The sequence below is a fragment of the Phocoena phocoena genome, chromosome 14, assembly GCF_963924675.1.
Source record: "Phocoena phocoena chromosome 14, mPhoPho1.1, whole genome shotgun sequence".
Classification (NCBI taxonomy): Eukaryota; Metazoa; Chordata; class Mammalia; order Artiodactyla; family Phocoenidae; genus Phocoena; species Phocoena phocoena.
Genome location: NC_089232.1, coordinates 82728322 through 82755341, shown reverse-complemented (window position 1 = coordinate 82755341; position 27020 = coordinate 82728322). Strand labels below are relative to the sequence as shown.

The window sequence follows — 27020 nt, the reverse complement described above, 5'->3', positions numbered from 1 at the left end:
ATAAATACAGTCTCTGATGACAGCTCAAGACCGTAGCCCTGGGCCCACCAAGGGGCAGCTGGCACCTCACCATTTGTGTGTCCTGGCCAGGCTGATGCCACTTTTAGGAAGAATGACTTACTGTTTTTATTTCTCTCCAAAGACATTAAACATGAATCAAATAGCAGATGAAATGATTCACTGGAAGTTTTCTTCCAAGTTTCAAAAAACACACACAAAAAATGGGGATTGGTGTGCTGAAGTGCACTTGAGTGAAGCCGGGCAGCGTTCGGGGGAAGCCACCCCTCCAGGGGCTCTGCCGTGGGCAGCACCTCGCAGAGTGGACCTTGCCCTGAGGTCGGAGCCCTGTGTCAACCGGCACAAAACCCCAGGGGGGCCAAGTGGTTCTTGAAAACACCTCAAGCCTAATGTTTATAATGACATTTCTTCTGTTTCTACCCAAGACATCACAGAATGTGACCAAACCTCATTCATTTGGGGCACAGGAATTCAAAATTTGGAAAGGGTTAGTTTAGGGCCCATGGCTTGAGAATTGAGTCATCCCTCAGGCAGGAACCTGGCAGAAATTAGCTTTCTACCACCTGCTGGGAAAAAAGGGAACGGGTCTTTTCCCAGGGATCCCGGGGAGAGGGACACACACTCCAGCCATGTGGGCCGACTTCTCCAGTGCTGTGGAGGCCTCCACTGGGGATAGACTCCAAGACGTTTTTTAGAGTGGGACGTGCCTGGGGGCCACATTGTCCAAACTCATATTTTTTAGATATGAGGAAAGTAAAGCCGTGAGACCTGTGACTTACCCAAGCTCGCCCAGGCCTCCTGAGTCTGCCCTGAGGGGGGAACGTCGGTGGCTGTGCTAATAACACCTGATTCCTTCTGCTCACTGCAAATGCCCGTCATCTACCTCACAGCTCTCTGCCATTCCAATCCTTACCCTTTGCCTGAAAAAGGGTATTTTTTCAGGTATTTTTTGACTCAGACTTTACCCAAAGCGCACTTCAGATTTGTAATTCGTCAGAATTCCTAGCATTTGATGGTGCCTTTTCCTTCCTTCCCCAGCTGCCTCTCCCCTCCCCAGCCTGCATTTGTCCTTTTGTTCCTCAGTGTCCTCTACTGCTCTGTATTGCTCCACGCTGTTCTACGCTGTTCACTACTGTTGTGTTGCTAGGCCAGTCATTGCCCAGGAAGGTGCCTGGGGAGGTAGCAGGCCCAGCTGTGCAGCCTGAACGGGTACTTGCTGGCGGTGGTCTCCCCAGAAGCTCGGGCCTGTGAGTGTTTGAAGTGGGGATGCGGCCTGGGCTCCCCGCCCATCTCCCCGGCATTGTTCTTCCAGCCACACCGCACGTGTTCACACCCTCACGCCGCCTCGAACGCTGACTTCTCCTGGAATGCTGTTCTGACCCTTCTCCACTGGGTGGACGTTCCCCGGATGGCAGCTTGGAGGCCCACTCGCCCCTCTGCCCCCGCAGAGCCCAGCTCCGGCACGGCTCACATGTCGCGTCTTCAGGTCCTGCTGGTGCATAAAGTACCTGCGAGTTTAGTTGGTGTATAAAATAGAGGTGGCACGAGTGCAGGAAGGATAAGCACGGCCCATAGTGTTTTCTCTGAGATAATTGAATTCCCAGGAGTGAAATCCCACTCATTCCATACGCTGTCGTGTAGGAAAGGCCTTCACCCCGAGAGCACCGCCAGCCCCACCACCAGACCTGAGTGTGATTTCCGTCCCAGTACCAGGAGCCAGAGAACAGACTGAGGCTTTCAGACAGTCAGTGGTGGGGACCACCCCAGTGCGGAGGAAAGGGGTGTGCTGTGTGTGGGATGGGTATGGTGTGTGTGTGATGTGCGTAGGGCGTGATACGTGGCATGTTGTGGTGTGTGTGTGATGTGTGTGGTGTATATGGATGGTGTGTCTGTGGGTATTGTGGGGGGGTGTGTGTGTGAGGTGTATGTGGTGCGTGCAGTATGGTGTGTCTGTGCACAGGTGTGTCACAGGCCCACCGAGGGCTGCTCTGTCCAGCACAGATCTGAGCGGCCGGCCTCCCGGGAGCGCAGGGGTTGCTCTGGGCTTATTCTCCTTCAGTATCTGCGAAGTTCCTTGTCCTTCAGGGAGCCTGTCCCGTGGTAAACAGGATCCTCGTGCCCGTTCAAGTGGACCTGAACCAGTTAGAAGCCCCAGGAGACACCTTGCTGTTGGAGAGAGCCCTTCACCTCCTCGGGATGGGGGTTCGTGGTGTCCGCGTCGCGCTGATCCCCGGGGCCTCGGGCTGGAGCCGGACTTGCCTTGGGCAGTGTGAGCCCAAGGCTCTGCCGCTGTTGAGGGACTGGGCTCCTCCCATCCTTTTCCCTCACTTTCTCTTTGAAGAGCAGGAGTTGGATTTCCACTGGCCCTGCCCCCGCTGGATGTACTGAGCTGCCGGGATCCCAGGCCCTCTGCCCACCCGGGTGTGTGGCCCAGGGTTTAATACCACTGTGTCGGGCATGCAAGGGAGAGGGTGGGCCGGAGAGTGCGGGACCGCCTGCAGCCTGCGGCCTCCCAGCCTGGCTCTGTCTGATGCTGTGATTGAGCCCATCAAGTGCATCGCGCATGCCTTTTATCATAAAAGCTGTGATATGACCTCCGTATATCTGTCTGATGCTTACATTTGTCAAAGCCCTTTCACAGCCTTCATTTCCCTTTATCCTCACAACTGCACTGTGAAACCAACGGGTTGGGACCCTTATCCCCATTTACTGCCAAGGAAACTGAGGCCCAGAGAGGCCCAGAGACAGCCAAGACCAAAGGGCTGGAGAATTGGGTCCTGGGAGGAGACTCAGGCCATTTACTGTCCGGCGGGGGTCCCTTCGGTACACAGTCCCCATCCCGACTGCAGCCCCCGAGGCTGGCATTCGGTCCCCTTTACAGAGGAGCATCAGAGGCTTAGTCTGGAGCCTTGAGACGGGGGACTGCCTGCCTGACTGAAGCCCGGCGAGTAGTCCCCGCCCCATGCCTCCCGAGAGCTGCCTGTCCAGCCACTGCGTGCTGGGTGCTGGCCCACCGGCTGGGCCTCTCCTTCTCCGTTCCTCTCCTGCTGGGAGGACGTTGCCTCGGGGAAGGACAGCGGCTCACATCCCGGCCGGGAGCATCAGAGTGGAATTGCCCGCTCACTCTGCCGCCTGCCTGCGGGTCTTTCCCACGCGGGCTTGGTCTGCGTGGGTCACTCCGCAGCCAGCCGGGCCCAGGCAGCCAGGAGGAATTTACTCCAAGATGTGCAGGGGCCGGTGTCCCAAACCTCCATGCGCAATAAGCCAGCTGAGGTGGTGGCCCCTCTGCCAGCTCTGTGTCCCCCAGGGCTGACCGAAGGGGGAGCAGATCTATGGTGGGTCTGGGAGTGGAGGGAGTGGCTTCTGAAATCTCACACCGGTTCCTGTCTTCAGCCCACGGTGTCCAGCCTGCCGTGGCCTCTTAGGTTTCCTTCAAAAGAGCAGTCAGCCTGCGGCCGGCTCTGCGTCCCTGAGGTGATGCTGTGTGACTCACATGTTCGTTAGTTTCAACCTCGGAGCTTTTATCGTTCCATAGACCAGTGATAGAGTCCTGAGTCCTGGACTAGATTCATTCTGAGCGTTTTCCTGGGGCATGGGCTCTTTCTGGGGAGGGTTGGGGGGCGTCAGCCCCTCCTGTTGCTCCCCTTGACCATCTCCTCTTCAATCGGTGTTGCGTTTTGGGCGTCCTTCTGCAGTCATGCTCAGTGCTCACGTCCCAGCCTCTGTGGCCCTGGCTGGGTTCTCTCTGGGCCTCCTTGCCCTGGCACACGCCTTTGTCCACCCACCTGGAGAACTCTTGAGCCCTTAAGCCTGGCTCAGACCTGCGCTGTCTGACCTCCCAGCCGTCTCACGGGGCACAGGCCAGCTCGGCTCCGGCACTCCTGGACCCTCGTGAGTCAGCCTCGTTCTGCACGTTACCCATATCGTGGCTGTGCTGGGGGCACCTGGGAAGGGTCTCTGCGTCTTGTTCATCCAGGTGTTTCCATGCCCAGCACAGAGTGGGCCTCGGGAACATTTGTGGGCAAAAGGGAACAAATTTCCCTCCCCACTCCAGCCTGGCATTTGGGGCTGTGCCACCATGAGCGTCAAATTTGCCTTCAAAGCAAGGCACTAAGGCGCCAGGTGGGGCAGAGGAAGACCCAGGCTCTGGGGCCAGGACTGCACACCTGGATGCCCACCTGGCTCGCTCAGGCCCACCTCGCGCCAGGTGCTGCTGGCCCCGCTCCTGGCCTGGCATCCAGCACCCTCTGTAGAAACATGGGACTCACCTATGGCTGGACATGCATGGCAATTTCAGCACTAAGAAAAATCACGTGGCGTTGGTTTTGGTCCTGCCTTGAGTCCTTTTCCTGTTGCATCATCAGAGTCCGTCGAGAGAGGCTCATCCTCTCGGGCAGTTCCCCTTCCTTTCCCTGTCTTGTTCTTCCCCCAGAGGCTCCTTTACGTCTGACCTACTAACCTGCCTTCCTCCACTGGGGAAGCAGTTCAGAGCGCTCGTCCCCTGAAGATTCCAGTAGCAGTGACCTTGGCTCTAGGGTGAGGCTGCACCACTCAGTTGAGAGATCCCAGCTGGAGGGCAGAGTGAGCCCCCGTGGCGGAGGACCACATAGCTGGGGGGGTGTTCACCGCAGGAGGGAGGAGATGAGATCCCAGCTGGAGGGCAGAGTGAGCCCCCGTGGCGGAGGACCACATAGCTGGGGGGCTGTTCACCGCAGGAGGGAGGAGATGAGATCCCAGCTGGAGGGCAGAGCGAGCCCCCGTGGCGGAGGACCACATAGCTGGGGGGGTGTTCACCGCAGGAGGGAGGAGATAGCACCAGTTTGGTGAACGGACCTCTACTCTGCTGCAGCTGGTCCTGTGCCGATACATGGAACTTTCCAGAACACCAAGTCTGAATTACAGAATGTCCCTTCCTGGAGCTTCGAACCTGAGCAAGAGAGCACTTTGTCATCCTAATCCCTGATGTTGCTTCCCATTTTCCTGTTACTGGAAGAGCCCCAAACTGTTAGAACAAGAGGGTCCTAGAAGAAACCCATTCACTTGTTCATCTGTTCGTTCATTCGGACACTGCGCTAAGCCCTTGCACACGCAACCGTTATTCAGATATTTTTACTGAGCCTAGTTGTGTGCCAGGCCCTGTTCTGGGCAGTGTGGGGATGTAATGGTGAGCAAAAGCAGGGAGTCAACCATGTATCAGTATAGGAACGGCCACGGAAAGGGGGCAGGGTAAGGGCGGGTAAGCAGCATCCGCTGCTTGAGATGGACTCTTTGGAGGAGGTGCCGCCAAGAAGACTCGAGCAAAGATGTGAACATTGAGGGAGTGCACTTTGCAGATACTGAGGGGGAGGGCAGACAGGTGGAGGGAACTGCAAATGCAAAGGCCTTGGAGGTAGAACAGGCTAGCAGGTTCTCCTACTAGCATGAGGAGGTATCCTCTTTCCTAAAGGATCTCACAGTCTAATGAGCGAAAAACATTAGTAAACGATGTACTAAAAGTTGAGGTCATAATAGAAATAGGTTTAAAAATGGTATTGGAATGCAAAAGGAAGAGCAACTGTAGAGGGGTTAGGAAATGCATCCGTGAGTAGGTGACATTTGAGCTGGGCTTTGGTGGATGAGTAGGAGTTTGCTGGGTGGCTGAGAGGAGCAGCCACATGGTTGACCTGGTGATTTCAGGCACAAAGTATTCAGGGAAAGCTACCCACAGTTCCTATTCCTGTTGTGTTAGCGGTTTCTGCAAGGGAAAGAACATCCTCTCCTCTCGGGGACTTTCCTTTCCTTTTCTCCACCTCTTCCTTTTCCCCTGCCTCATTTAGGGCATGTCAACCTCAGGAAAGTGGAAGGAGAGGATGGCTCAAGATAAGGAGGAGATTTCTCTGCCTTGCTTGGCCAGCCTGCCTCTTTCCTTCCTTCTCCCTTCCTCTCTCTTTTCCTCTCCTCTCTCCCTCCCTCCTTCCATCCTTTTATATATTTTTAAAGCTTTGGGGAGTCGTGGGGTTTTAAACTGCTGGGGTGGATACAGAAGTCAGGAGGACTTTCAGTTGGATTTTCTCAGCTATGGTCATTGCCTGGAGCCCAACCAGCAGGTGGCTCCCCGAGGTACATGGGCTGAATTTGGATCCAGGTACACCCAGTAGCCACCGGCTCCAGAGGTGTTACTAACCCCCTCTTGCCCTAGATCTCACCTGGGGCTCTTGTGTTCTCCCTCAGAAGAGGAGGAGGGACACCCCCTTTCTGCAGCCCCTCCCCCTGGCCTTACACCTTAGCCAGGACCAGACCTGGGTCTTCATTGCAGCTGGCCTCCGGCAAAGTTCTTGAAGCTGCTGAAAATAGAAACCTGTGGGACTCACATGTAATTATGAAACGCAAACACCCTTATCTTTCACTCAAGGGCACCAAGGAGTGAAATAAACACAGGCCACCTCTCCCAGCTGGGTCGCAGTTAGCAGTGGGTCTGTAAACAGGACGCTAAGGAACTTGGTAGCCCCCTAAACCGCGCCCCAAGGATCTACCCAGTGCTGAGCAACCACTAGATAGACAAGGCAAGTCACCTACATATGTAATTTTAACTTTTCTGGTAACCACCTTAAAAAGGTAAAAAGAAACAGATGAGATTAATGTTACCAAAATGATTAATCTACTGTATCTCAAATGTTATCATTTATCATTTCACATGTAATCAGGATAGAAAAATTATTTTTAATTAATTAATTAATTTTTGGCTGCGTTGGGTCTTTGTTGCTGCGCGCGGGCTTTCTCTAGTTGCGGCGAGCAGGGGCTACTCTTTGTTGTGGTGTGTGGTCTTCTCATTGCCGTGGCTTCTCTTGTTGTGCAGCACGGGCTCTAGGCCTGCGGGCTTGCTCAGTAGTTGTGGCTCGTGGGCTCTAGAGAGCAGGCTCAGTAGTTGTGGCGCATGGGCTTAGTTGCTCTGTGGCATGTGGGATCTTCCCGGACCAGGGCTCAAACCCATGTCCCCTGCCTTGGCAGGCGGATTCTTAACCACTGCGCCACCAGGGAAGTCCCGAAAAATTATTAATATTTTTTCCCTGTATTAAGTCTTCAAAATCCAGTGAGAATTTTATGCCTAGGGCACTTATATGCATTCAGGTCAGCCACATTTTTTTTTTTTTTTGCGCGGTACGCGGGCCTCTTCCGTTGCGGAGCACAGGCTCCGGACGCGCAGGCTCAGCGGCCATGGCTCACGGGCCCAGCCGCACGGCGGCATGTGGGATCTTGCGGGACCGGGGCACGAACCCGTGTCCCCTGCATCGGCAGGCGGACCCTCAACCACTGTGCCACCAGGGAAGCCCCAGATCGGCCACATTTTAAGTGCTCAGTAGCCACTGTGGTTACTATATTGGACAAATACAGCTTATAGATGGAAAAACTGAGGCACCAGCGAGGTGGAGGGGGCGTGGCAGGGGCGGGGTCAGAAAGCTGGGAGGCGGGGTCTCCAGCTCAAGTCCTGGGGAGCCTGCCCGACTGCGCCCTCTAGCGTCCACCCAACCGCACTGCAGCCGGAGCCACCCCTGCACCGGGTCCTGGCAGTTGTCGCAGACCTCTCGGGACAGGACTGGCCCCTCCTCAGAGCAGCTGCACTAGAAGCCCAGGCAGCAGGCGGCTTGTTTCCCACCTGCATACTGGGAGGAAAGAAGGACACAAACGCAGTGAGCCTCCTTTCCCTCTAGGACCCGGGCTCAGCCACAGGAGGAGCGTTTGTCCATGAGTCATCAGGAGAAAGACCCAGGGCTGCTGCTGCATGAGAAACAACGCAAACCGCCAGTTTTTCTCCTGCCCCTCCCGCCCCCCGTACCCCACCCCGCCCACCGTGTCCTGTTCTGCCGGACAGAGCAAGCTCTGTCTCAAATGAGCCCTCCAGTCCCTTGAAGTGCAAATTCACTGCAGCCGCCCCTTTTATGAGGAGTTGGTTCCTCCCACCTCTCCCATCATCTTCCCCCCAAGTGTTTCTAAGTCTGGTTGGCCCAGCAAGCTTTGGAGATCTGAGGTGATGAAAGCGTTTTAGAGCAATGGGATGAAATGCCTACCCACGCCGGCAGCAGGCGTTGAGCTGTGATTAATGGGACATGAGCGCCCTCGGTTCCAGGAGGCGGGCAGCTGATAGGAACGATGCCATTAAAAAGGCTTTAATTTGCAGGCAATACAGACTTTGGGTTAAATATTTTCATAGGGCTCCCCAGTTACATGTTTACTTTTTTTTTTCTTTACAATTTAACACATTAAGAACAGTAACAGAGTAACTGAGGACCACAGAGATGGCCGTTAGCACTACATTAACTCCCTCCCCCATTTTTCCATTACTGTGAATTAATACGTCGTCTTCGATGCCCTCAGAAGGGTGTTGTTTGTCTGATCCAACCCCTGCTTGGTCGTGAAGCTTTTTAAGCCCAGTAAGAGATGGCTCTGACCCTGAATCAGTCGTCCTCCCCTGGCACATCCGTTCTTCACCCCATCTTTCACTGTAGATGAAAGTAAGATTTTCCGGTAAATGAAAGCTGGGGTGTTTGCCTGATGACAGGGCCAGGGGGCCATTTCGGCCGGGAAGTGGGAGTGGTGGCTTTGTCTTTGCAGAAAGGCTTGCATTTTGTGAGCCCTCTTTCCAGCCAGCTGGTCGTCAGTAAGGTTGGTTCATTGGCTTAATTAGTAACAGAGGGGTCACTGGGGTGCAGCGTTCCTCCATCCACCATGTTCCCTTGAGGCTGCCTGCTTCAGGCCAAGAGCCGCTGGGACAGGGTGCTGAAATGAGGTTCTTTAGAAATATTTCACCCGAGCCTTTGGAAAGCACAAGCAGGCTGATTCAGGAGGTGATGGGGAGTGCCGGGGGGTGGCTTTATGTGACATTCACGGGCCCCACTTCACAGTGGGAAGGCCGTCTTGTGAAACTGTCTGGTGAGAAGTTTAATGGCGAGGAGACAGAGGAGGTGGTCGCCAGCTGGAAGCCCCGCCTGTCACAGACAATCTCGTGCCTCGCAGAAGCCTCAGTTCTTTGTCTCTAAGTCGGAGATGACGGAGGTGCCCTTGCTCCCAGTCCGGTCAAGCGTGACCCCCGCCTGCAGGGCCTGGAACCTGCCGTGTGCGCCCTAGAGGTGGCCGGTGGGAGTCGAGCCTCCAGTGGCTCTTAAAGTCCTTGTCATTCAGTTTGGATTCCGCGTGCCACCTTCCTAGGCAGACTGCCTCCGCTCCACGTGGGAATGAGGGATTCCTCCTCGGAGCTTGGACCTTCCCCCTCCTTCGTGTCACTTATTATGCCCCATCCGTATGCCATAAGCAGCCTGCAGTGAGAGCCAGGACCTTCGTCCCCAGGCATTCAGAGGACCCAGTGGACTGGACTATAGTGCGCACGGCCTGTGCACGCAGCCTGGAGCCAGACCCAGAGGACGCGCCGAGGGCAAGGGTGGCCTGCACTCCTGGGCTGAGGTTTCTGGGGGCAGAGCAGCGGCTAGTGGGCACGTGTGCACCACAAGCATTTGCACACTTACGCGGGTGCAGGATGTGATGAGCCACACAGGGCTGGTAGACAGCCAGTTTCCGGATTCTCTCAAGGGATGCGGTACCGCCTTCCCTGACTCCATTGCCTTTCTTGCGGGGGTGGGGGGGGGCGGTCAGTCCTTGTGATGAGAGGCTTCTGCATCTCAATAGGGATACAGGATTCTTCGACCTGGGACCTCCAGGCCCAGGGGTCCTAGACCATCAGACCGCAGAGGGGCCCAAAGAACACTGTGGACCTTATACCGCTTGCCACCCCCCCCACCCCGTTTTAAAATTTGTGGTAAAATATACATAACATAAAACTGACCATCTTAGCCATTTGTAAGTGTACGGTTCAGCTGTGTTAAGTACATTCGCACTGTTGTGCAACCAATACTCTCCAGAGCTCTCTTCCTCCAAATTCAGCTTGGGCTCTTAGGGAATTTCTACAAACATAAGCCCTGTCCCCAACTCTGGATTCTTCCCTGGTGCCCCAGGATGGCTTCGACATCCTTGGAGTTGTCTTGAACTTTCTGTAGCAAAATTAATGTTACCGACTTTTAAAACGGTAATGCTATAAGTCAGCCCTTTAATTCAGCTGACTGGGTGTGGTGAAGAAATCAAAGCAGAGGTGGGTACCCTACTTGAAAGCCGTGGGGTCTCCCTAAAGGACACTGGGAAATCAGTGATGGATTCCTGCAACATCATCCTCAAACATGTGGTCTCCCATCAGCCCTGATTTTGACAGCCCCAGATTTGACTAACTCAACCTTCAAGACAGTGGCAGGAAATCATGTTTTTCCACCCACGATTTCTTGACAGTTTTCCCCCAAAGTAAAACTTATCTTTTTTGCTTCCTGGACCCATCCCTCAATTTCTCCCAGCCTGGCTTTTCCTCTCTGTACAGCTGGGAATGCCAGGCCGGCCCTGCCCATCTCGCAGGGTTCAGGGTTGACCGTAGAGCTCTGTGGTCAAGCTCAAATGGACTCCTGGTCACATCCCAGCTCCAGCAGCTGTGGGACCCTGGGAAAGTTACTTGACACCCCCGGGCCCCAGTTTCACCATTTGTGAAACGGTCTGCACAGTGCCTGGCACAGCTTGGGGAATTGTGGCTGCAGTGGGGGGCTTTGATGCTAAGATGGACCAGTGTGAGTGACTCGCCTGCATCCTACATGCTCTGGCCTTGATGAGCTCTCAAAGGCAGGACCCAGGCCTCATATGTCTGTCCCAGAGTCCTACCTTCTCCCCTCTCCCCATCCCGTGAGCCCCCAGAACTCTCAGGAAGGACCCCTTGCATCGCATCCCCCAAAGGGGAGCACACCCAGGCTCTGCTGGAAGGTCAGCTTTGCCAGAAACCACCCTGCCTCAGAGTTAGCAGGTGTCTGTATGTGTGTGTACACAACCAGTACCAGCACTGCAGCGGGAAGGCCCACTCAACCAACACAGATGTCTGTTGTGCGCCGGGCCCAGGGCGCCGCTGGGATTCTGCAGCCCCACGCGCCCGCCTGCGGGGACACGCGAGAAGGGCTGGGAAAGCTGAAGCCTCCCGGGCGGACCTCGGAGCCCTCGGCTGTCACCTTCCAGTGGTTGTGTTGACCGTAGTTGTCATGCTCCCTGGTATGGTCCCTTCCTTCCCATAAACATTCGTTACATTGGGTGGAGGAGGTGTTAGGAGTCGGCATTTCCATGGGATCAGAAACAACACAAATCACAGACACATCCTGAGGCCAGTTGATGCCATTGTTCTGAGTGGTGGTTTGGTCTTCACTGAGGTGAACGCATTCTAAAAGGACCGACCGTGCGAATTCCCTGGTGGTCCAGTGGTTAGGACTCAGCACTTTCACTACCCGGGCCTGGGCTCGGTCCCTGCTCAGGGAAGTAAAATCCTGCAAGCCATGCGGCACAGCAAAAAAAAAAAAAAAAGAAGATGTAGAAGGACCAACCCTGAGCTCTCAGAGCCCAGAGCTTCACAGAAGGTGGGTTGTTTCCACGATGAAAAGTGCAGGAATGCTAATCGGGAAAAGGCTGTACCATTAACTATTGAAGGCGGCCGGGAAGGCCATATTCATGACCAGGGTGCCCTTCCCTGGACCAGCCTCCCCTGGCTGCCCCCGGCAAGATGTGGGAGGGGGCCAGACGACCTGGTCTGAGGGCTGGCTTTGCCTCCAGAGCCTCCGGGTCTGTTTCCTCCCTGGTGAAGTGGGACTAATACAGGCAAGGTGTCTGATAAAAACAAAAGTGTCCCACAGTCCGTGGACCTTCTGATTGTCCCTGATGCTGGCAGATCAGGAGTTAAAGCTTTGGGAACCTCACGGTGCCTGGCACGGGGCGCTGCCTCACGGGCGCTGATGCCACACGGTACCAGGTCCGCTCTCGGGGCAGCTGTCTTAGGGCCCCAGAGCTGAGGCATCAAAGCACCACAGACTGGACAGTTTCAAAAACAGAAATTTATTCTCTCTCGCTTCTGGAGACAGCAAGCCCAAGATCAAGGTGTCGGCTGGTTTGGCTCCTTCCGAGGCCTCTCCTTGGCCTGAAGACGGCCACCTTCTCCCCGTGTCCGCACATGGTCTTCCCTCTGTGTGTCTGTGTCCCGAGCTTCTCTTTCAAGGGTACCAGTCAGATTGGATTAGGCCTCACCCATGTGACCTCATTTATCTTAATTACCTCTTTAAGGGCCCTGTCGCCAAATACAGCCACATTCTGAGGTCCCAGGGCTAGGACTTCAGCATGTGAATTTGGGGGGGGGACAGTTCAGTCCACGACAGCAGCTGGCCCGCTCTGCCCACCCCTACGGACACGTGGGCACACGCTGCTGGAAAAAGGGCCTCAGGTCTCAGCTGAAGGAGTGAGGAGCGAGGAGGGGCAGATGTGGTGAAACCCTCCACGTTGCAGCCCCTTCTGCTCGTGGATGCTGCCTCTGAAGCATGAGATGGGAAGTTGAAGGAGAGACACCTACGACAAACCACTCCTCTCCACACCCTCCAGACACTGGCTAGGAGACTTTCACAATTAAGAGGAGTGTGGAAAATACAAAGCCTTGAGAGGAGCTGAACTGAGTAAAGGACTGAAGATTAGCCTTTTTTAGTGCAGGAAATGCGGAGGTGGAAGTGTGCGGTCTGCGGGGTGTCTTCAGTCAAGTCTGGGGGCCCTGGGGCGGGGGAGTGGGGCTGCTGGGGGCCATTGGAAACTGACAACCAAGTTACGTAGAGATTTGCTGGTTTCCACTTATTAGGATCAACCTATAGGTAAAGCAGAAAGTAGAGATTGTAAACCTTGACGATGTACAAATAGTGGTTCCCACGCATGACAGGAGCTGATGTGATAGGAAGGTGGAGAGGTTAGGGAAGAAGGGAATCAGTAGCTTGATCGTACAGAGAGAGAGAGGTCCGGGTCAAGTTGCTCAAGCAAGAAATAGAGGATTCTTGTGTGTTTATTTTTTTGAATTAAAAAAATACACAGAGTTCAACATTTGAAATTATAGAAAGATTTACACTAAAAAGTCTACGTTTGTATAAAAAATAAAATAAAAAATATATATAATAATAAAAACTGAAAGCAATGGTAGAGGGATATTTATTCAAAGAAAATGTTTGTTGTAAAAGAATAAATGATCCAAAGAACATTAAAAAAAAATCAACTATACTTCAATGAAAACTAAACTAAACTAAAAAAAAAAAGTCTCCGTTTGACCCTTGTCTATCAGCCGTCTCTCTTTCTGTAGCCAGTGTTATCATTTCCCAAGAAGTCATTCCAAACATACAAGCACGCACATATATTTTTTTTTTCTTCCACAAACAGCAGCAAACTCTATGTGCTGTTCTACACCTTCTCTTTTCACTTAAAAACAGATCTTGATGATTATTTCACATCAGTTAGTAATACAGACACCTGGGTTGTTTATTATTACAGACAACGTGCAGGAGTTGGCCGTGTACACAGGCTATTTGCATGGGTGGGAGCATCTTTAGATTTGTTCCTAGAAGTGGGGTTGCTGCGTCGAAGGGAACGTGTTTGTAATTTTGAAAGATATTCCTAAATCCCCCTACCTGGGGGTTAGAAAAGGAACTTTTCTATAATTTAAATGTATATCAATTTAAATTTCATATAATTTCAAGTCATAAAGATAACAAGTAAAAACAATGACATATATGTATGAAACTAATAAAACCTGGGAGGAGACAAAGAAGTAAAAGGAGGTGCCAGGGAAAATATGTGAACTACACTGATTATATTTAGTAATGGGGATTCGGTACTTAACATTTAGCATTCATAAATGTTAAGAAGCAGTTCAAGGTGGTTACCTCTGGGACGAGGGTGGAAAACCTTTTGTTTTTATTTTCTATTCTATATGCTTCAAAAATGAGTAAGCCATGTACTGTGTTACTGTGAAAAATCAGAAAATAAAGTGAGGTGGCGAGGTGAAAGCTGCATTAATGTCTAGTAAGAGTATCACCCCAGGGTCAGTCTTAACGGATGGGTCTTATGGAAAACCTCGTTGGGGAGCACGCTTCTGCACGCCCGCAGGTGCCTGAGACTTTACTACGAACCTTAGAGACATTCATGTACTCTTGGTGCTAATTCTAGATCCCCCTGCCCCCCACTCCCAACCAGAGGGCTTCTCAGAGGCAAAAACAAACAAGAGGGACTCCTTAAAAGCTTCTGGACGCCTGTTCTAAGGATAAAATCAGAACATCGTGCCCGAACAAGAAAAGAACTGCTCAGAACACAGGGTGTGGGGTGCAGTCAGCGTGACAGTTTTGCCTGAAGCTGATGAGGGTGGTGAGAGTAAGGGTTTCATCCTCCAATCTTGTACAGCCCCTGCTGGGCACTTGATTTCAAGTTTTTTCCACCTTTCCACATTCTGGAAGTCAGGATGTGCCTTGCAGCGCGAGGTGGCCTGTCCTGACTCCACCGGCGCCTCCTGGCCTTCCTGGTGGTACACAGACCGAGGGCCCGCCTCCCCGCAGGGGTCCTAGGAAGGCTGGGGCACTGCATCGCGGGGAGGGCCGGAGGCGGGCCTCTCCAGCCCTTGGTGCGGGACACGCGGGGGACGTTTCTCCGCGCCGCTCGGTGGCTGTAGGCTGTGGGGCGCCCTCCCCCGCCCTGATGGCGCCAGCCCGGCTCCCTGTCTTGCAGGTGTCGCCGCCGGCCGCCATGGGCAAGCAGAACAGCAAGCTGCGGCCCGAGGTGCTGCAGGACCTGCGGGAGAACACGGAGTTCACGGACCACGAGCTGCAGGAGTGGTACAAGGGCTTCCTCAAGGACTGCCCCACCGGCCACCTGACCGTGGACGAGTTCAAGAAGATCTACGCCAACTTCTTCCCCTACGGCGACGCTTCCAAGTTCGCAGAGCACGTCTTCCGCACCTTCGACACCAACGGCGACGGCACCATCGACTTCCGGGAGTTCATCATCGCGCTGAGCGTGACCTCGCGGGGCAAGCTGGAGCAGAAGCTCAAGTGGGCCTTCAGCATGTACGACCTGGACGGCAACGGCTACATCAGCCGCAGCGAGATGCTGGAGATCGTGCAGGTGCGCCCCGGAGAGGGAGGGGCTGGCGGAGCGCGCCCGCGGGGTGGGGGGTGGGGTGGGGGCGGGCCCCCCCGAGGCCCCACCCACTCCGGACAGCGCTCCTGTCCTCCCGGCGCCTTCAGCCCTTCGCAGCTAGCTGGCTGCCAGGCCCCCTCCCTCGTGCACTTTTGAAAGTGACGAGTTGTTACCGGACTGGCGGGTCCTTGCAGATAGTGATGAGAAGAGCCATAGTTTACTGATCACTGGCCACCCGTCAGGCCTGGCCTAAGCCCTTTGATGAGTTGTGGCCTTCCCGACCCTGGCGGGGCTGGGGTGGGGTGGGCGGAGCCGGGGATGGAGGTGTCATTCCCTGCGTTTCACAGAATCTGAGGCTGGGTGGGGGACTGTGATTTCCAGAGAGTTAACAGAGCTGAGCTCTAGTAATTCAGAGAGAATTACAGTAATTGAGAGGACCCTTGACACTTGCAGAAGCCACCTGCCAAGACCTGTTCGAGTCCCCGTGTCTGAGAATAAAAGAACAAACAGTTTGTCATGTCCCCAGGAAGGTGCAGCTGTAAAGCAAAACGGAAACATTAGTGGCCACAGAATAAGCTCTGGTACAGAAAGCACTGCAGAGACCTCTTCGCCTCGACTACAGTCAGCAGCTCTGGCAGGGGAAGCTGTGTTCCAGAAAGAAACCGTGTTTTGTTCACTTCCCCAGCTTCCTAGGTGTGTGGTAGAGAGGCACAGAGCTGCCGCTGCCTGGGTGCCTCCCTGCACTCCCACTCCTGGAGCCTGGGAGGTTCAGTTCTAGAATTCCTCAGAGGAGATGTCCTCTACATGGAAGGAACTTCCGGGCTAAGCCACAAACAGAGGGTATCAAACTCATGAACGCCTAGACCAGCAGCCAGTGGCCTGAGGAGTGACCAACCTATTTCCCAAACAGGTGGTTTTTGCACAGTGAGAATAAATCAGCACAGGTTCAGGGCACTCTGCTTCGGCTGTCGCTCCTGGCTCTTAGTGACAAGCGGCGGTAGAAGGAAGAAATCTCAGGAATCACCTGTCCCGGCCCACAAGCTGGCCTGTGCGCTTCCCTGGCCCTGGCCAGGCAGACTGGCCCGGCCAAGACTTAGAGACACAGCAGGACAGCGAGGGGCCCCATGCCTTCCCCAAACGGGGTCTGGCTGCTTGGCCCCCAGACCAAGTTCCCAAACTCTGAGACCCTTCCCGTGGCTCCCGCAGGTGGCTTGGCCTGCTGAGCGGCACGCCCGGCCGCTACTCCATCGTCAAAACGGACTGGGTTCTACGTGCTTCAGAGCCCACCAGAGGCCGGGGAGGGTCTTTGCCTCCTCTGCACTTGAACAAGGGCCTGCCTCTCTTAGGAGGGGGTCCTGTCTCAAGAGACCCTGAAAGACACACTGGCCGTGCTGTGAGGCCTGGCCACCTCCACCCTCCTCGGCAAATGGAGACGGGCCAAGGAGGAGAGAGTATAACAGATACCAGAAGCCTCACTTGGGATCATTCCTTTCTGGTTTTGTTTTGTAAACCTACTTTTTTTTTTTTTTTGAGGTACGCGGGCCTCTCACTGTTGTGGCCTCTCCCGCTGCGGAGCACAGGCTCCGGACGCACAGGCTCAGCGGCCATGGCTCACGGGCCCAGCCGCTCTGCGGCATGTGGGATCTTCCCGGACCGGGGCACGAACCCGTGTCCCCTGCGTCGGCAGGCGGACTCTCAACCACTGTGCCACCAGGGAAGCCTGTAAACCTGCTTTTTAACATGCTACAACTCTCAGACTTCTGCTGTCCTTAGTGTGTTGTTTCAGGAAATGAGACTCTCAGTCAAGCCATCTCCGCACAGAAACCCACAGTGGCACAGCCCCTCCCCCTCGCGAGTTATTCTGATGAGTTGCTGGTCACTGGGCTCATCACGCCCCCTGGACACACACACACACACACACACACACACACACACACACACACACACAACACAACACTGGGCCGGGCCACTTGGACAGAGACACACAGAAACGGCTGGCAATGGTGCTGAGCCCTTGGATGGCAGTGTCCTGGGGTTCTCGGTCCTGCTGGAGAGACCCATCTGTCCTGGCGCTGGCCTTTCTGGGGCTAGTTATGTGGCTTTCCCTGTGGGCTGTCTTTTTTGCTTCTAACTCAGGTACAGCCATCCCATAGTCAAATGTTTGTGGCTACGTGTGCTGAGTGATGGGCTGTGCACGTATGCGCCTGTGTCACCACCACCCTCTGTGAGTTAGAGAGCATTCCCAGCGCCCCAGAGGGCCTGGGAACTGTCCCGCCTCCTGCCCCCGCAGACACCCCAGGCTCATAGCTGTCAGAGTGGGTTGTTTGGCCTGTTCTTGAACGTCACGTAAGTGAGTCGGGCTTCCTTCTGCTCACATGCTGTCTGTGACATGCATCCACAGTATTGGGAGTAGCAGGGAACTTTCCAGCTGGGGAAGGGTCCTGAGGCTGTGAGCGTCCTGACCTCTTGTCCTGCTGTGGGCTGGGCAGAAGCTCATGCCTGTGCCCCATCCACCCAGGGACACCCTGGAACCTCTGAGCACATGTGTCCGTGTCCCCCTTTGTAGGCTATATACAAAATGGTGTCCTCCGTGATGAAGATGCCCGAGGATGAGTCCACGCCGGAGAAACGGACGGACAAGATCTTCAGACAGATGGACACCAACAATGACGGTAGGATCCCTGTGTGTCTATGCCCCACTGCTGGGACCAGAGATGTGTTTGGGACCCTTTCCTCCTTCTCTGTAGCTTCTCAGGCCTCACCTGGCCCACCCTTGGCCCTGCCCGGCCAGTGCAGCTGCGCTGAGGGGAGAGCCAGAGTTCGGAGTCGGGGCACTGGGTCAGCATCCTGCCGCATGAGCCATAGTCTCCTTGCTTCTAGAACGGGGAGACTGTAGGCCCGTGGGCGTGTCCTGGGGAGAAGAGGCAGCTGTGCCCTTGGCACCCGGGCCCTGGAGGGGTTGGGATCAAGCCTTCCAGGTGGTGGGGGTCCCTTTGCCCCCCGTCATCCCTCCCCCAAACCTCAGTGGCCCCAGGGACTCTGTCGGGATGTGCTGGCCTGCAGCAGCTCTGCCAGCATCTCTGGGCCCACACCGCAGCAGAAGTGGCGTGTCCAGGAGGGGCAATGGCGACCATACAGTGAGGACGTGCCCTGTGTTTCCTTTTCTGCATTGGCCGTGAGCTTCTGCAGGGTCCCTGCCGGGGAAGGTAGCTATGAAACTGGATGGATCCGCACCTCTTGCCAGTGTTAAGTGCAGTCCCAGAGTCAGGTCTGATTTGCTTTTGGAGGATAAAGAAATGCAGCATTTAGAAAAGAAAAAGAGAAAATACCCCCGGGCTGTGCTGGAGATTAAAAGTAAGCTAATGTACAGAAAAGTGCTCCTAAACCCTAAAGTGTGGTTTGCAGATGACGCCAAGGACTGGGCCAGCAGGGGGAGGGGGGCAACATGGCTGCAGGCACATCTCCGCAAGGAAACAGTTTTCAAAACATGATCCATCAAACGTAAAACAAGACAGCCTCGTGCCTGGCATTGCCTTTGGGCCAATTTAAAACATGTCTTCTGCCTTCCAGAGTAGCAGCACAGGCTTTGGGTTCGACAGACCTGCTCCAACCAATCTTGGCTTTTCTGAGGCTCGGATTACGCCTCTGTGAAATGGGGATAATAATTCAGTCTCTTGTGGTTTTGAGGATTCAGTGAGATAGAGCCAGTAGAGCTCTTAGCACAGTGCCTGGCTCTCCCTCCACCCACCTCTGCCCCGACCCCTCAGGGCCCGCTCTGGGCACCTTCCCAGGGTGTTTGTGAACTTGGGCCTGTGCCCACCGGGACAGAGCTTCTCCTGTGAACACCGGGATCCGTGCATCCCTGGAGCTCGGAGAGGGCTGGTAGAGGCGATGTTGGAAGAGAGAAGAGTGAAGCTGGGGTGGTCCAGAGCTAGGCCCTCGTCCTCCGGGGACTGCCCCACACCTTCCCTGCCCCCCTAGGAAAGCACAGGTGTCACTGAAGCCCTCTCCTGTGACCTGAGCCTGGCCAAGCACCAGGAACACCCTGATGGCTGCAGGACAGACTGTGCTCAGGGACCCCCAGCGCCTTGCCAGCCTCGCTTTCTGCCCGGAGAAGAGGCTGGTGCTTTCAGAAGCTCCTCGCCCTGGGCGGTCAGAGCAAAGTCCCCACCGACCATATGAATAGTAACAAAGCCCAGTAACCCCCGTCCATCATCAGAGGGCCCCAGAGGTCTTGTCTTCTGCCGAGGGGGTGGCTGCCCCCTCCCTTCCCAATCCGTCCCTTAGCCTGGGGTTGTTTAGTCTCCCTTGGGGCCAGCCTGTCTGCCCCCGCTGCTGGGGACCCACAGGAGGACGTGTCCCTCTCGGCAGTGGGCAAGCAGGAGGTCCCTGCCTGGCTTCCCGGCGGCAGCTCACTAACTGAGTGCATCCTGCAGGCCAGGCGTGGGCTGACCCCTCAAACACATCCTCCCAATTAACCCTCCCGGTGGCCCTTTGAGATTGGGTGTTCCCACGATCCCACCACACAGATGAAGACCCTGGGACGTGGAGAGGTTGGTAGCTTGCCCATGGCTGTGAGCTGTGAGCCCTTTGTGTGCGGGGCACGACCTCAAGCTCCTGCATTCCCTCTACTGCTGTCCTCTGGGGTAAATGGCTCTATTTCATTGTACAGCTGCAGAGCCTCAGACGCAGAGGCAAGCAGTAGGTCCCCACCCAGGCCTGGCCCTCTCGACCCTGGGTTAGTTCTGGTTTAGAGGCAGGTGTCATGTTCTTTCTGGACAAGGCGCATCTTTCTTAAATAAGGCGTGGGGCTATTTCTACAAGGGTTTGAAGTGCCCCACCAGGCACGGTCTGCTACCATACTGGGTACATCCTTTGAGGTGCCCGGTGCTTTGCAATGAGCACTGAAAGCAAAAAAGCTTTTTCCGGAAATGCTCTGGAAGTGTGTGCAGCCTGGACGCGTCTAGCTTCAGGAGGGCTCAAGACTTGGACCGGAGGAGACGTCCCTGACACAGGAGCTGTCCCCATGCTCTCCTAAGGGTGATGACCTGTGAGTACCGGCTAACTCCCGTTTCTCCCGTCCTCCATCCCACAGGCAAATTGTCCCTGGAAGAATTCATTAAAGGTGCCAAGAGCGACCCATCCATCGTCCGGTTGTTACAGTGTGACCCCAGCAGCGCCAGTCAGTTCTAAGGGGTCGGCGTCTGGACAGTGCAGAGAAACACAGGCTTGTCTTGCCGTTTAAGCTTTGCTTGCAAAAGTGGATGCCTCTTCAATCATTCCTGCTCTCCCGGGGCGGCCAGGCAACACGCATCTGCCGGCTTGGTGGCCACGCCTCCCTCCTCACCTGGCCTCCTCCCGACCCCTCCCCAGTCCCTCCAGAGCGAACTCCCTGGCATGTGGTTACTCCCAGGGCTCACGGTGTCCTGGCTTCTGGGGCACCTCCCTGCCCGCAGGGAGCCCAGAGGACACCCCGAGGATCCCCGTGGGACTTTCTAAGATCGCGCCAAGGCCAGCTGATTGATTTTGTGATCGCAGGAAAAATGGGGACAAGAACAGAGGGAGAGTAGATGGGCAAGCCCTCCCCGTGCATGGCTCCACCCAGCTCGGTTCATTTTCTCTGACCAAAGCCGCTTGCACGTATATATACTGTGGTCTCCTTTTAATATATAAGTCATGGTGAAGTGAAATGTAATGTGTAGGTCCTGTATTTAATGCCTCGATTGCCTTTGAAGCGTGGTTCCCTCGTGGCCTGTGATCCCTCCGAGCCTGGTTATTTTGTGGTATTTATGCCCTCAACCTGCCCTTTTCAAAAGGACGTGCATGCGTGCCCAGGGCCGTGGAGACCCTCCCGTCCGCGTAGTGAACGCAGCCTCTCTGTAAGGTTTGTCCTCCCTGTTGATTGGTCTGGCATTTCCTGTATTAAAATGATCAAATAAACGGCACTGTCTGAGTTTTGTGTGGAATCGGGAGGCCCCATTGTGCTGTCCCGGCCTCCGCGTTCTCCGTGCTCGGCCTCCGCGCTCTCCGCGCTCTCCAGCACAGGTGCGTTCGGCAGGTCCTGCTGCTCTTTGTAAACTTGGCCCCTTCTGTATCCACATAGCCATTACTGTGTCTATAAATCTTGTGCAGACTGTTCTTCAATATCTGCCTAATGCCAAGAAATATTTGTGGAAATGAAAGATGACAGTTCTTGGCAGGTTTGACTGTCAGGCTTCTGCCTGTATCCAACCCCCTCCCCCGGCTCCCCCGCCAACCCCATGGTTTAATCAGCAAGGTAGCAGGACCGCACGTCCCCAGCGAGGACAGAGCGGGGATCAGGGGTACCAGCACGGGGCCGTGAGGGCAGGCCTGGTTTCTCAGCCTGTGGCCATCAGGCTGCTTCTGGTCTCAGAAGCAGGAAACCCAGCAGAGGGGGCTTCAACCAGAAGGATGTTTCCACCACGTGGCGAGACTAATGCGGCAGCTGGGGGCGTCGCTAAGGATGCCCAGGTTCCTTCCGCCTCCCCCACCGCCCTGCCCCCGGCCTCACGGGCAGCTTCTGTCCGCGCACTTGAATCCTTGGGGTCCCCGCAGGGCTGTCACCCTGCAGGGCAGTGCAGCTGACACGGGAGCCTTCCACAGGCAGGACGAGAAGCAGCCTGTCCTCTGTTCTCCCTTAAAGGGGAGGAGAACTTTCCAAAATTCTCCTGTGCTCCCTGCCCACCGCTTCTCAGTGCCTTGGCCGGGAGTGTGAGGTGACCATGACTGGCCGATCAGGATGCACCCAGCTGATGAGGGCCCCCTCCCCACAGAGGGCGTGGCGCCAGGAAGCGTGAACAGGATTGGGGTTTTGGTTCCAGCGTCTGGCACATCCACCCATGGGCCACGGGACCTCGCTGAGTCTCACCTGTGGAAGCAGTGCAGCCGGGAGACAGGTGATCAAGGTAAGTGGGCCGAGCGTGTAGCTCGGAGCCTGACCCACAGCAGGCTGTCAGGGACCCTGGCTGTTTTGCTGATTTCAGTAATCTTAATACCTTTTACCACTCCAGGCCTCTGAATAGAAACGGTGAGCCCTTCTGTAAGTGACTTTCCAGCCAGTGGCACTGCCCGAGGCTGGACCTTCGTGGGCGGTGCCAGGGGGAGGGGGGGTAGGAGGCGGAGGCCGGGTGACCCGGGGGTGGACCCAGCTCGCTACAGAGAAGCAGGATGGTGCCTTGCCAACTCCGCCTGGCCTGGAGGAATCTCCCCTCCCTGAGAGGGGCTTGTATTTTACAAATGTAAGGAGAACTGGCCAAGGCTCAGTCAATAGTGCTTGTTGCCTGTTGAGGAGAGGCGGGGAGTGCTGCAGTACTGCTAACAGGGACATTGCCCAGGAATCAGGCACAGATGGGAATGACTGCTGTAGCCAGGGTTCGCCCCAGAAACAGAGCCAAGGGGGTGTCTCCCTCTGTATGCGCACATGTATTCTGGGGTGGGGCGGGGGGAGAAAGAGAGAAAGATTCATTGCAAGGAATTGGCTCATAAGATTACGGAGGCGGAATGAACACAAGATCTACCAGCTGGAGACCCAGGAGAGCCAACGGCACTAGTTCCAGTCTGGATCTGAAGGCAGGAGACCGACATCCCAGCCCAAACCCGGCAGGCAGAGGACGAAATCTCCCTGCTCAGTTCAGCCTTTTGTCTAGTCAACCCTCTGGATGAGGCTGCTCACGTTGCAGGGGGCGGGAGGGGGGCATTCTGCTTTACTCAGTCTGCTAAGCCAAATGTTCAGCTCCCCCAGAAACGCCCTCACAGACACACCCAGAATAATGTTTAACCAACTGTCAGGACACCCACGACCCAGGCGAGTTGACCTAAAATAACCATCCCAAGTGCTTCCACACAAATGTGGAAGATGTGGATCTGGGGGTCAGGGTGGTGCCTTAGGGAGTCAGGCGATGAGGAAACCGGCCCAGGGAAGGGCAGGGATGACCCACAGGCCCGTCACTCACTCCGGGGATTTGGCTAGCAACCGGCCATGTCCCTCAGGTCCCAGCAACTCAGTGGCAGAATCAGAACTAGTCAGATTATCCTACCCCCCAGACAGTTGCCCCTTTCATCGTGTGTGTGTGTGTGTGTGTGTGTGTGTGTGTGTGTGTGTAGAGGGGCAGGTGGTGTGGTCTCTGCAGACAGGGCTTGGTGGGACTCAGGCGTCTAGTTTGGGGTGTGTGTCTGCCCTACAAGGCAGTGTCATAGACGCGCACCCAGGCACCACCCGTGCAGAGACTCGGCACCAGACTCCCAGCACGTCTGGCCTGGGCCCATATCAGCAGGTGAGTGTCTTCTGGGGACGTGTGCGAGGCTGTGTTGGGTGGCAGCCCTGCAGCTCCTTCCAGGTGGGTGGGAGCGGGACCCGAGCCCCTGGCCCTGGCTCTCAGCTTGGCCCAGTCGGCTTTCACAGCAGGGCACCCACCCTACTCCTGTCCCCAGCTTGGGCTGAAACGCCCACACACCTGCCTTTCCCAAGACGCCATGCAAACGTCCCTTCCTCCAGAAAGCCGTCCCCACCCTCCCCAGATACTCTCCATGGCCCCCGTGCTCCCCTCGCCCACAGCGTTGCTTCCCTTGTACTGACCTCATAATTCACTTCCTTCTGGCCGCCTTCCCCCTTCCCCTACCCAGAGCCGGTACAGGCCAGGCTTAGAATTAGGGAGTTCCCTGGCAGCCTAGTGGTTAGGATTCCAGGCTTTCACCGCCACGGCCCGGGTTCGATCCCTGGTCGGGGAACTGAGAATCCCGCAAGCCATGTGGCATGGCCAAAAACAAGAGGGGGGAAAAGAAAATTAGAGGCTCAGAATGAGTGAGTGAACAAACGAAGCGTGGGGTCCACCCCACAGCCTGGAACTGCACCCAGTGGGCCTCAGATACAGAGGCAGGGGGTACAAGCCTCAGCCTGGCCACTGACAAGCCACGTGACCCTGGGCACATAAGGCAGGGGCCCAGAGAGCCAAGGGTGCTGACCTTGATCTCACAATCTAAAATTCAATTTTAGATTTCAATCTAAAATTGAAAACATTGAATTCTTAATATAATATATGCTTAGCTTTTGGCATGATACTGTTGTGATAGGATTTTTTTAAGGCTTCATTTTTCTGATAGCTTTTATATTGCTTTTAAACTTTCTCTAAGAGTTACATATATTCTTTATAGAAAATACAGAGTAACAAGAGAACAATTACCTATAAATTTAATACCCAGACGCACTGTTCATTTTGGTGTATATATTCTCAGTCTTTTTATTTTTTCTATAAATATATTTGTACACTTAGGGATTACAAAAATAGAATTGTAGTACACTTGCTATTTCATATTCCTGCTTTTTTCACTTAATGAGGTATCATGTAGTGTTCCATCATATTGATGTCCCATAGTTTAATCGATTCTTTGCAATTAGATTGACAGTTTGCTTTTCCCTGTCACAAACAATGTGAATACGTTTTATATACATCTCTGTGTCCATCGGGATTACTTCTGTAGAGTAAGGTACTACAAGTGGAATGACTAAGTGTGACATAAAGAGGGACAGGCTGCAGAGCCTTGGGGGAGGGCAAGGATGCCCGTGGGCCAGGATCTGCCCCTCTGCCCCTCCCCCTCAGAGCGAGGGCTGCAGATGGTTCCTGGCTCCTCCAGAAGGGGGCGCCAGAGCCGGGGCTGGCACCAGGCGCCCAGGGTGGGGCGGCCCCGCTGTGGGAAGAGTATGGCCCCGGGCCAGGCGAAGCTGGGGAGGGGTAACACCAGCAGCCTTGGGCGCCCGGGGACCGATGTGTGGGGATAAGCAGGACCTGGACTTAGGCCTCAAGGGCTGGTCAGCGGGTGGACTGTGAGGGCAGTGCCCCCTGCTTCCCACGCCACCCACGCTTCAGGGCCCGGGCGGGGCACGGGCACGAGCGGTGTGTCCAGGGAGCGCCTGAGGGGTGGCCGGCCAGGTCACCAAGTGTGGTGTGGGTACTTCAGGAGCCCAGGCTGGGGGCATCACCCACTCCGGACAGGCAGGGGGCAGAGAATGCAGGCCGTGGGGACCCCCAGCTGTTCCCTGCGTGTGAGGCAGGGGGTGAGGGCTGGGCTGGGGGAGTCTTCGTCTGTGGGGCTCGGCAAGATTTTCGGGGGGAGCAGCCTGGTCCAGGACGAGCTGTCTGGAGCCTCAAAGCCTAGCTGCCCAGGTCTGGCTGCCCTTGGATCTCCCCCCGAGCCAGGCCACGCTCCAGTCCCCACAGCCCTCCTGTCAGGCCTCTGCCATCGTTTGCTGAGGGACTGAAGGACCTGCCCACTTGGTCGCAGCTCCAGATGGGCCGAGGAGTCTCAAGCACGAGGTGCTGCTGCCCCCTGGCGGCCGTAGCCGGGAGGGCCGTCCGGGCCTGGGAGCGCGGATCCCCCAGCCTGGTTTCGGAGCTTCATGTAGGAGCTTTCTGCCTCTGTCCCATTTGACAGCCTAAAGCCCGGGGGAGCACCTGATTTCCCGTGGGCCACACAGCACACAGAAGCTGAGGCCGGGCTCCTGGTACCCGGGACTCGGAAGCCTGGTTGATAGGGTTGCCACATAAAATACAGCCTGACCACCTGACAAACAAGGATGGAGTCTGCACAGAGATGCAAGGTGACCATCACAGGGGTCACCGTGGGCTGTGGGGAGCACAGGGCTACTGGAGACAGGCTGAGTGAGACCTGCGTGGGCCAGCGGGCCGCCTGCGAGGCAGCACGAAGGCTGGTCAGCCAGGCTAGAGAGGGCTGTGGAAGGCGTGGACAGTGGCACCCTGGGTGCGCACGGGTCCAGGGGCAGGCTCAGGCTCTGACCCCGTCCCCGGGGGGACTGCGCCCTGACAGGGCAGACGGCCCCGCCCGGGGGGGGACAGGGCTGCGGGGCAGAGGTGTGTGTGTGGGGGGCGGGTGAGTACTCGGCCCCGAAGACTCGGCCGCTACTTCCGGCAGCCTCAGGAGCTGGGTGGGTGCGAGCCAGCCCTGCAGACCGGCCCTGTCCCACGCCGCCCTGCCCCCCGGCCCAGCCCGCGGGCCCTGGTTCAGCCGCTCGTGCGCGTGGGAGTTACGCGACTGAGGACTTTTTCTCTGGGCCTCTCCTTCCTCACCCAGAAGGCATATACATTTGATTCCTCTAAGGTCAGCAATAGACACGTGTAAAAGTGCATATGAAGTCAGTCTCCACTCCCCTCCTCAGGCCTCCATCCTCCTGCTGCGTTTCCGGTCGGTCCTTTCAGAAGTTTCCACGCGTGTGCAGGTATAGGCGTGCACACCAGGCCTGGCTTGCCTTTTACACAGGGGATAGCTCACTGCACGGTGCTCCTCTGCCCCTTTCTCCAGCTTGGAGAGCGTCCCCCGCCAGCTCCTGCAGGGCTCTGCGTCTTGAAGCAGCCGTGTGTTCCAGTGACCTTCTCATCAGCAAGTAGCCTCTCGACGAGCATACATACGGTTGTTTCTAATACGTGCTGTACAGACACCGTCACAATGAAAAGCCTTACGCCGACTTATCAGAAAACTCTTACAAGTAGACGTGTCGGGGCAAAGATAACGTGGATTATTTCTGGTATTGCCAAATTCCCTCCAGAGATTCTTATTGTTTCCCACCTGCCTTGGGCGAGCCAGCCTGCTTACCCAGCAAGCCAGTGCACTCTTCTACGTTCGTCAAACTGACAGGTGATAGATTCTCATAGTTTTAATATGCACTTGAGTTTTAAAGTTTGTTCAAGTTCAAAGTTTTTTCTTTTCTGTGAACCTAAGTGGCTTGCCCACTTTCTATTGAATTCTTTTTTACGGATTTATTGGAGCTCTTTGAACAGGAAAGAAATTGGCCCCTTCCACGTGGCCTCTCCCATTGCAGAGCACAGGCTCCAGACGGGCAGGCTCAGCGGCCATGGCTCACGGGCCCAGCCGCTCCGCGGCATGTGGGATCTTCCCGGACCGGGGCACGAGCCCGTGTCCCCTGCATCGGCAGGCGG

The 27020-nt window shown here is 55.6% G+C and overlaps 1 protein-coding gene across 1 annotated transcript in view; it reads left to right on the top strand.

Annotated features, from left to right (window-relative positions):
• The window catches only part of HPCAL1 (hippocalcin like 1), a 112187-nt gene extending 91196 nt beyond the window's left edge, over positions 1-20991 (top strand). The window contains exons 3-5 of the mRNA XM_065890779.1: positions 14641-15036; positions 17618-17723; positions 20147-20991. Coding sequence (XP_065746851.1) covers positions 14659-15036; positions 17618-17723; positions 20147-20244 — 582 coding nt within the window. The 5' untranslated portion in view covers positions 14641-14658 and the 3' untranslated portion in view covers positions 20245-20991. The remainder of the gene's footprint in view (positions 1-14640; positions 15037-17617; positions 17724-20146) is intronic.
• Positions 20992-27020: the final 6029 nt, after the last annotated feature.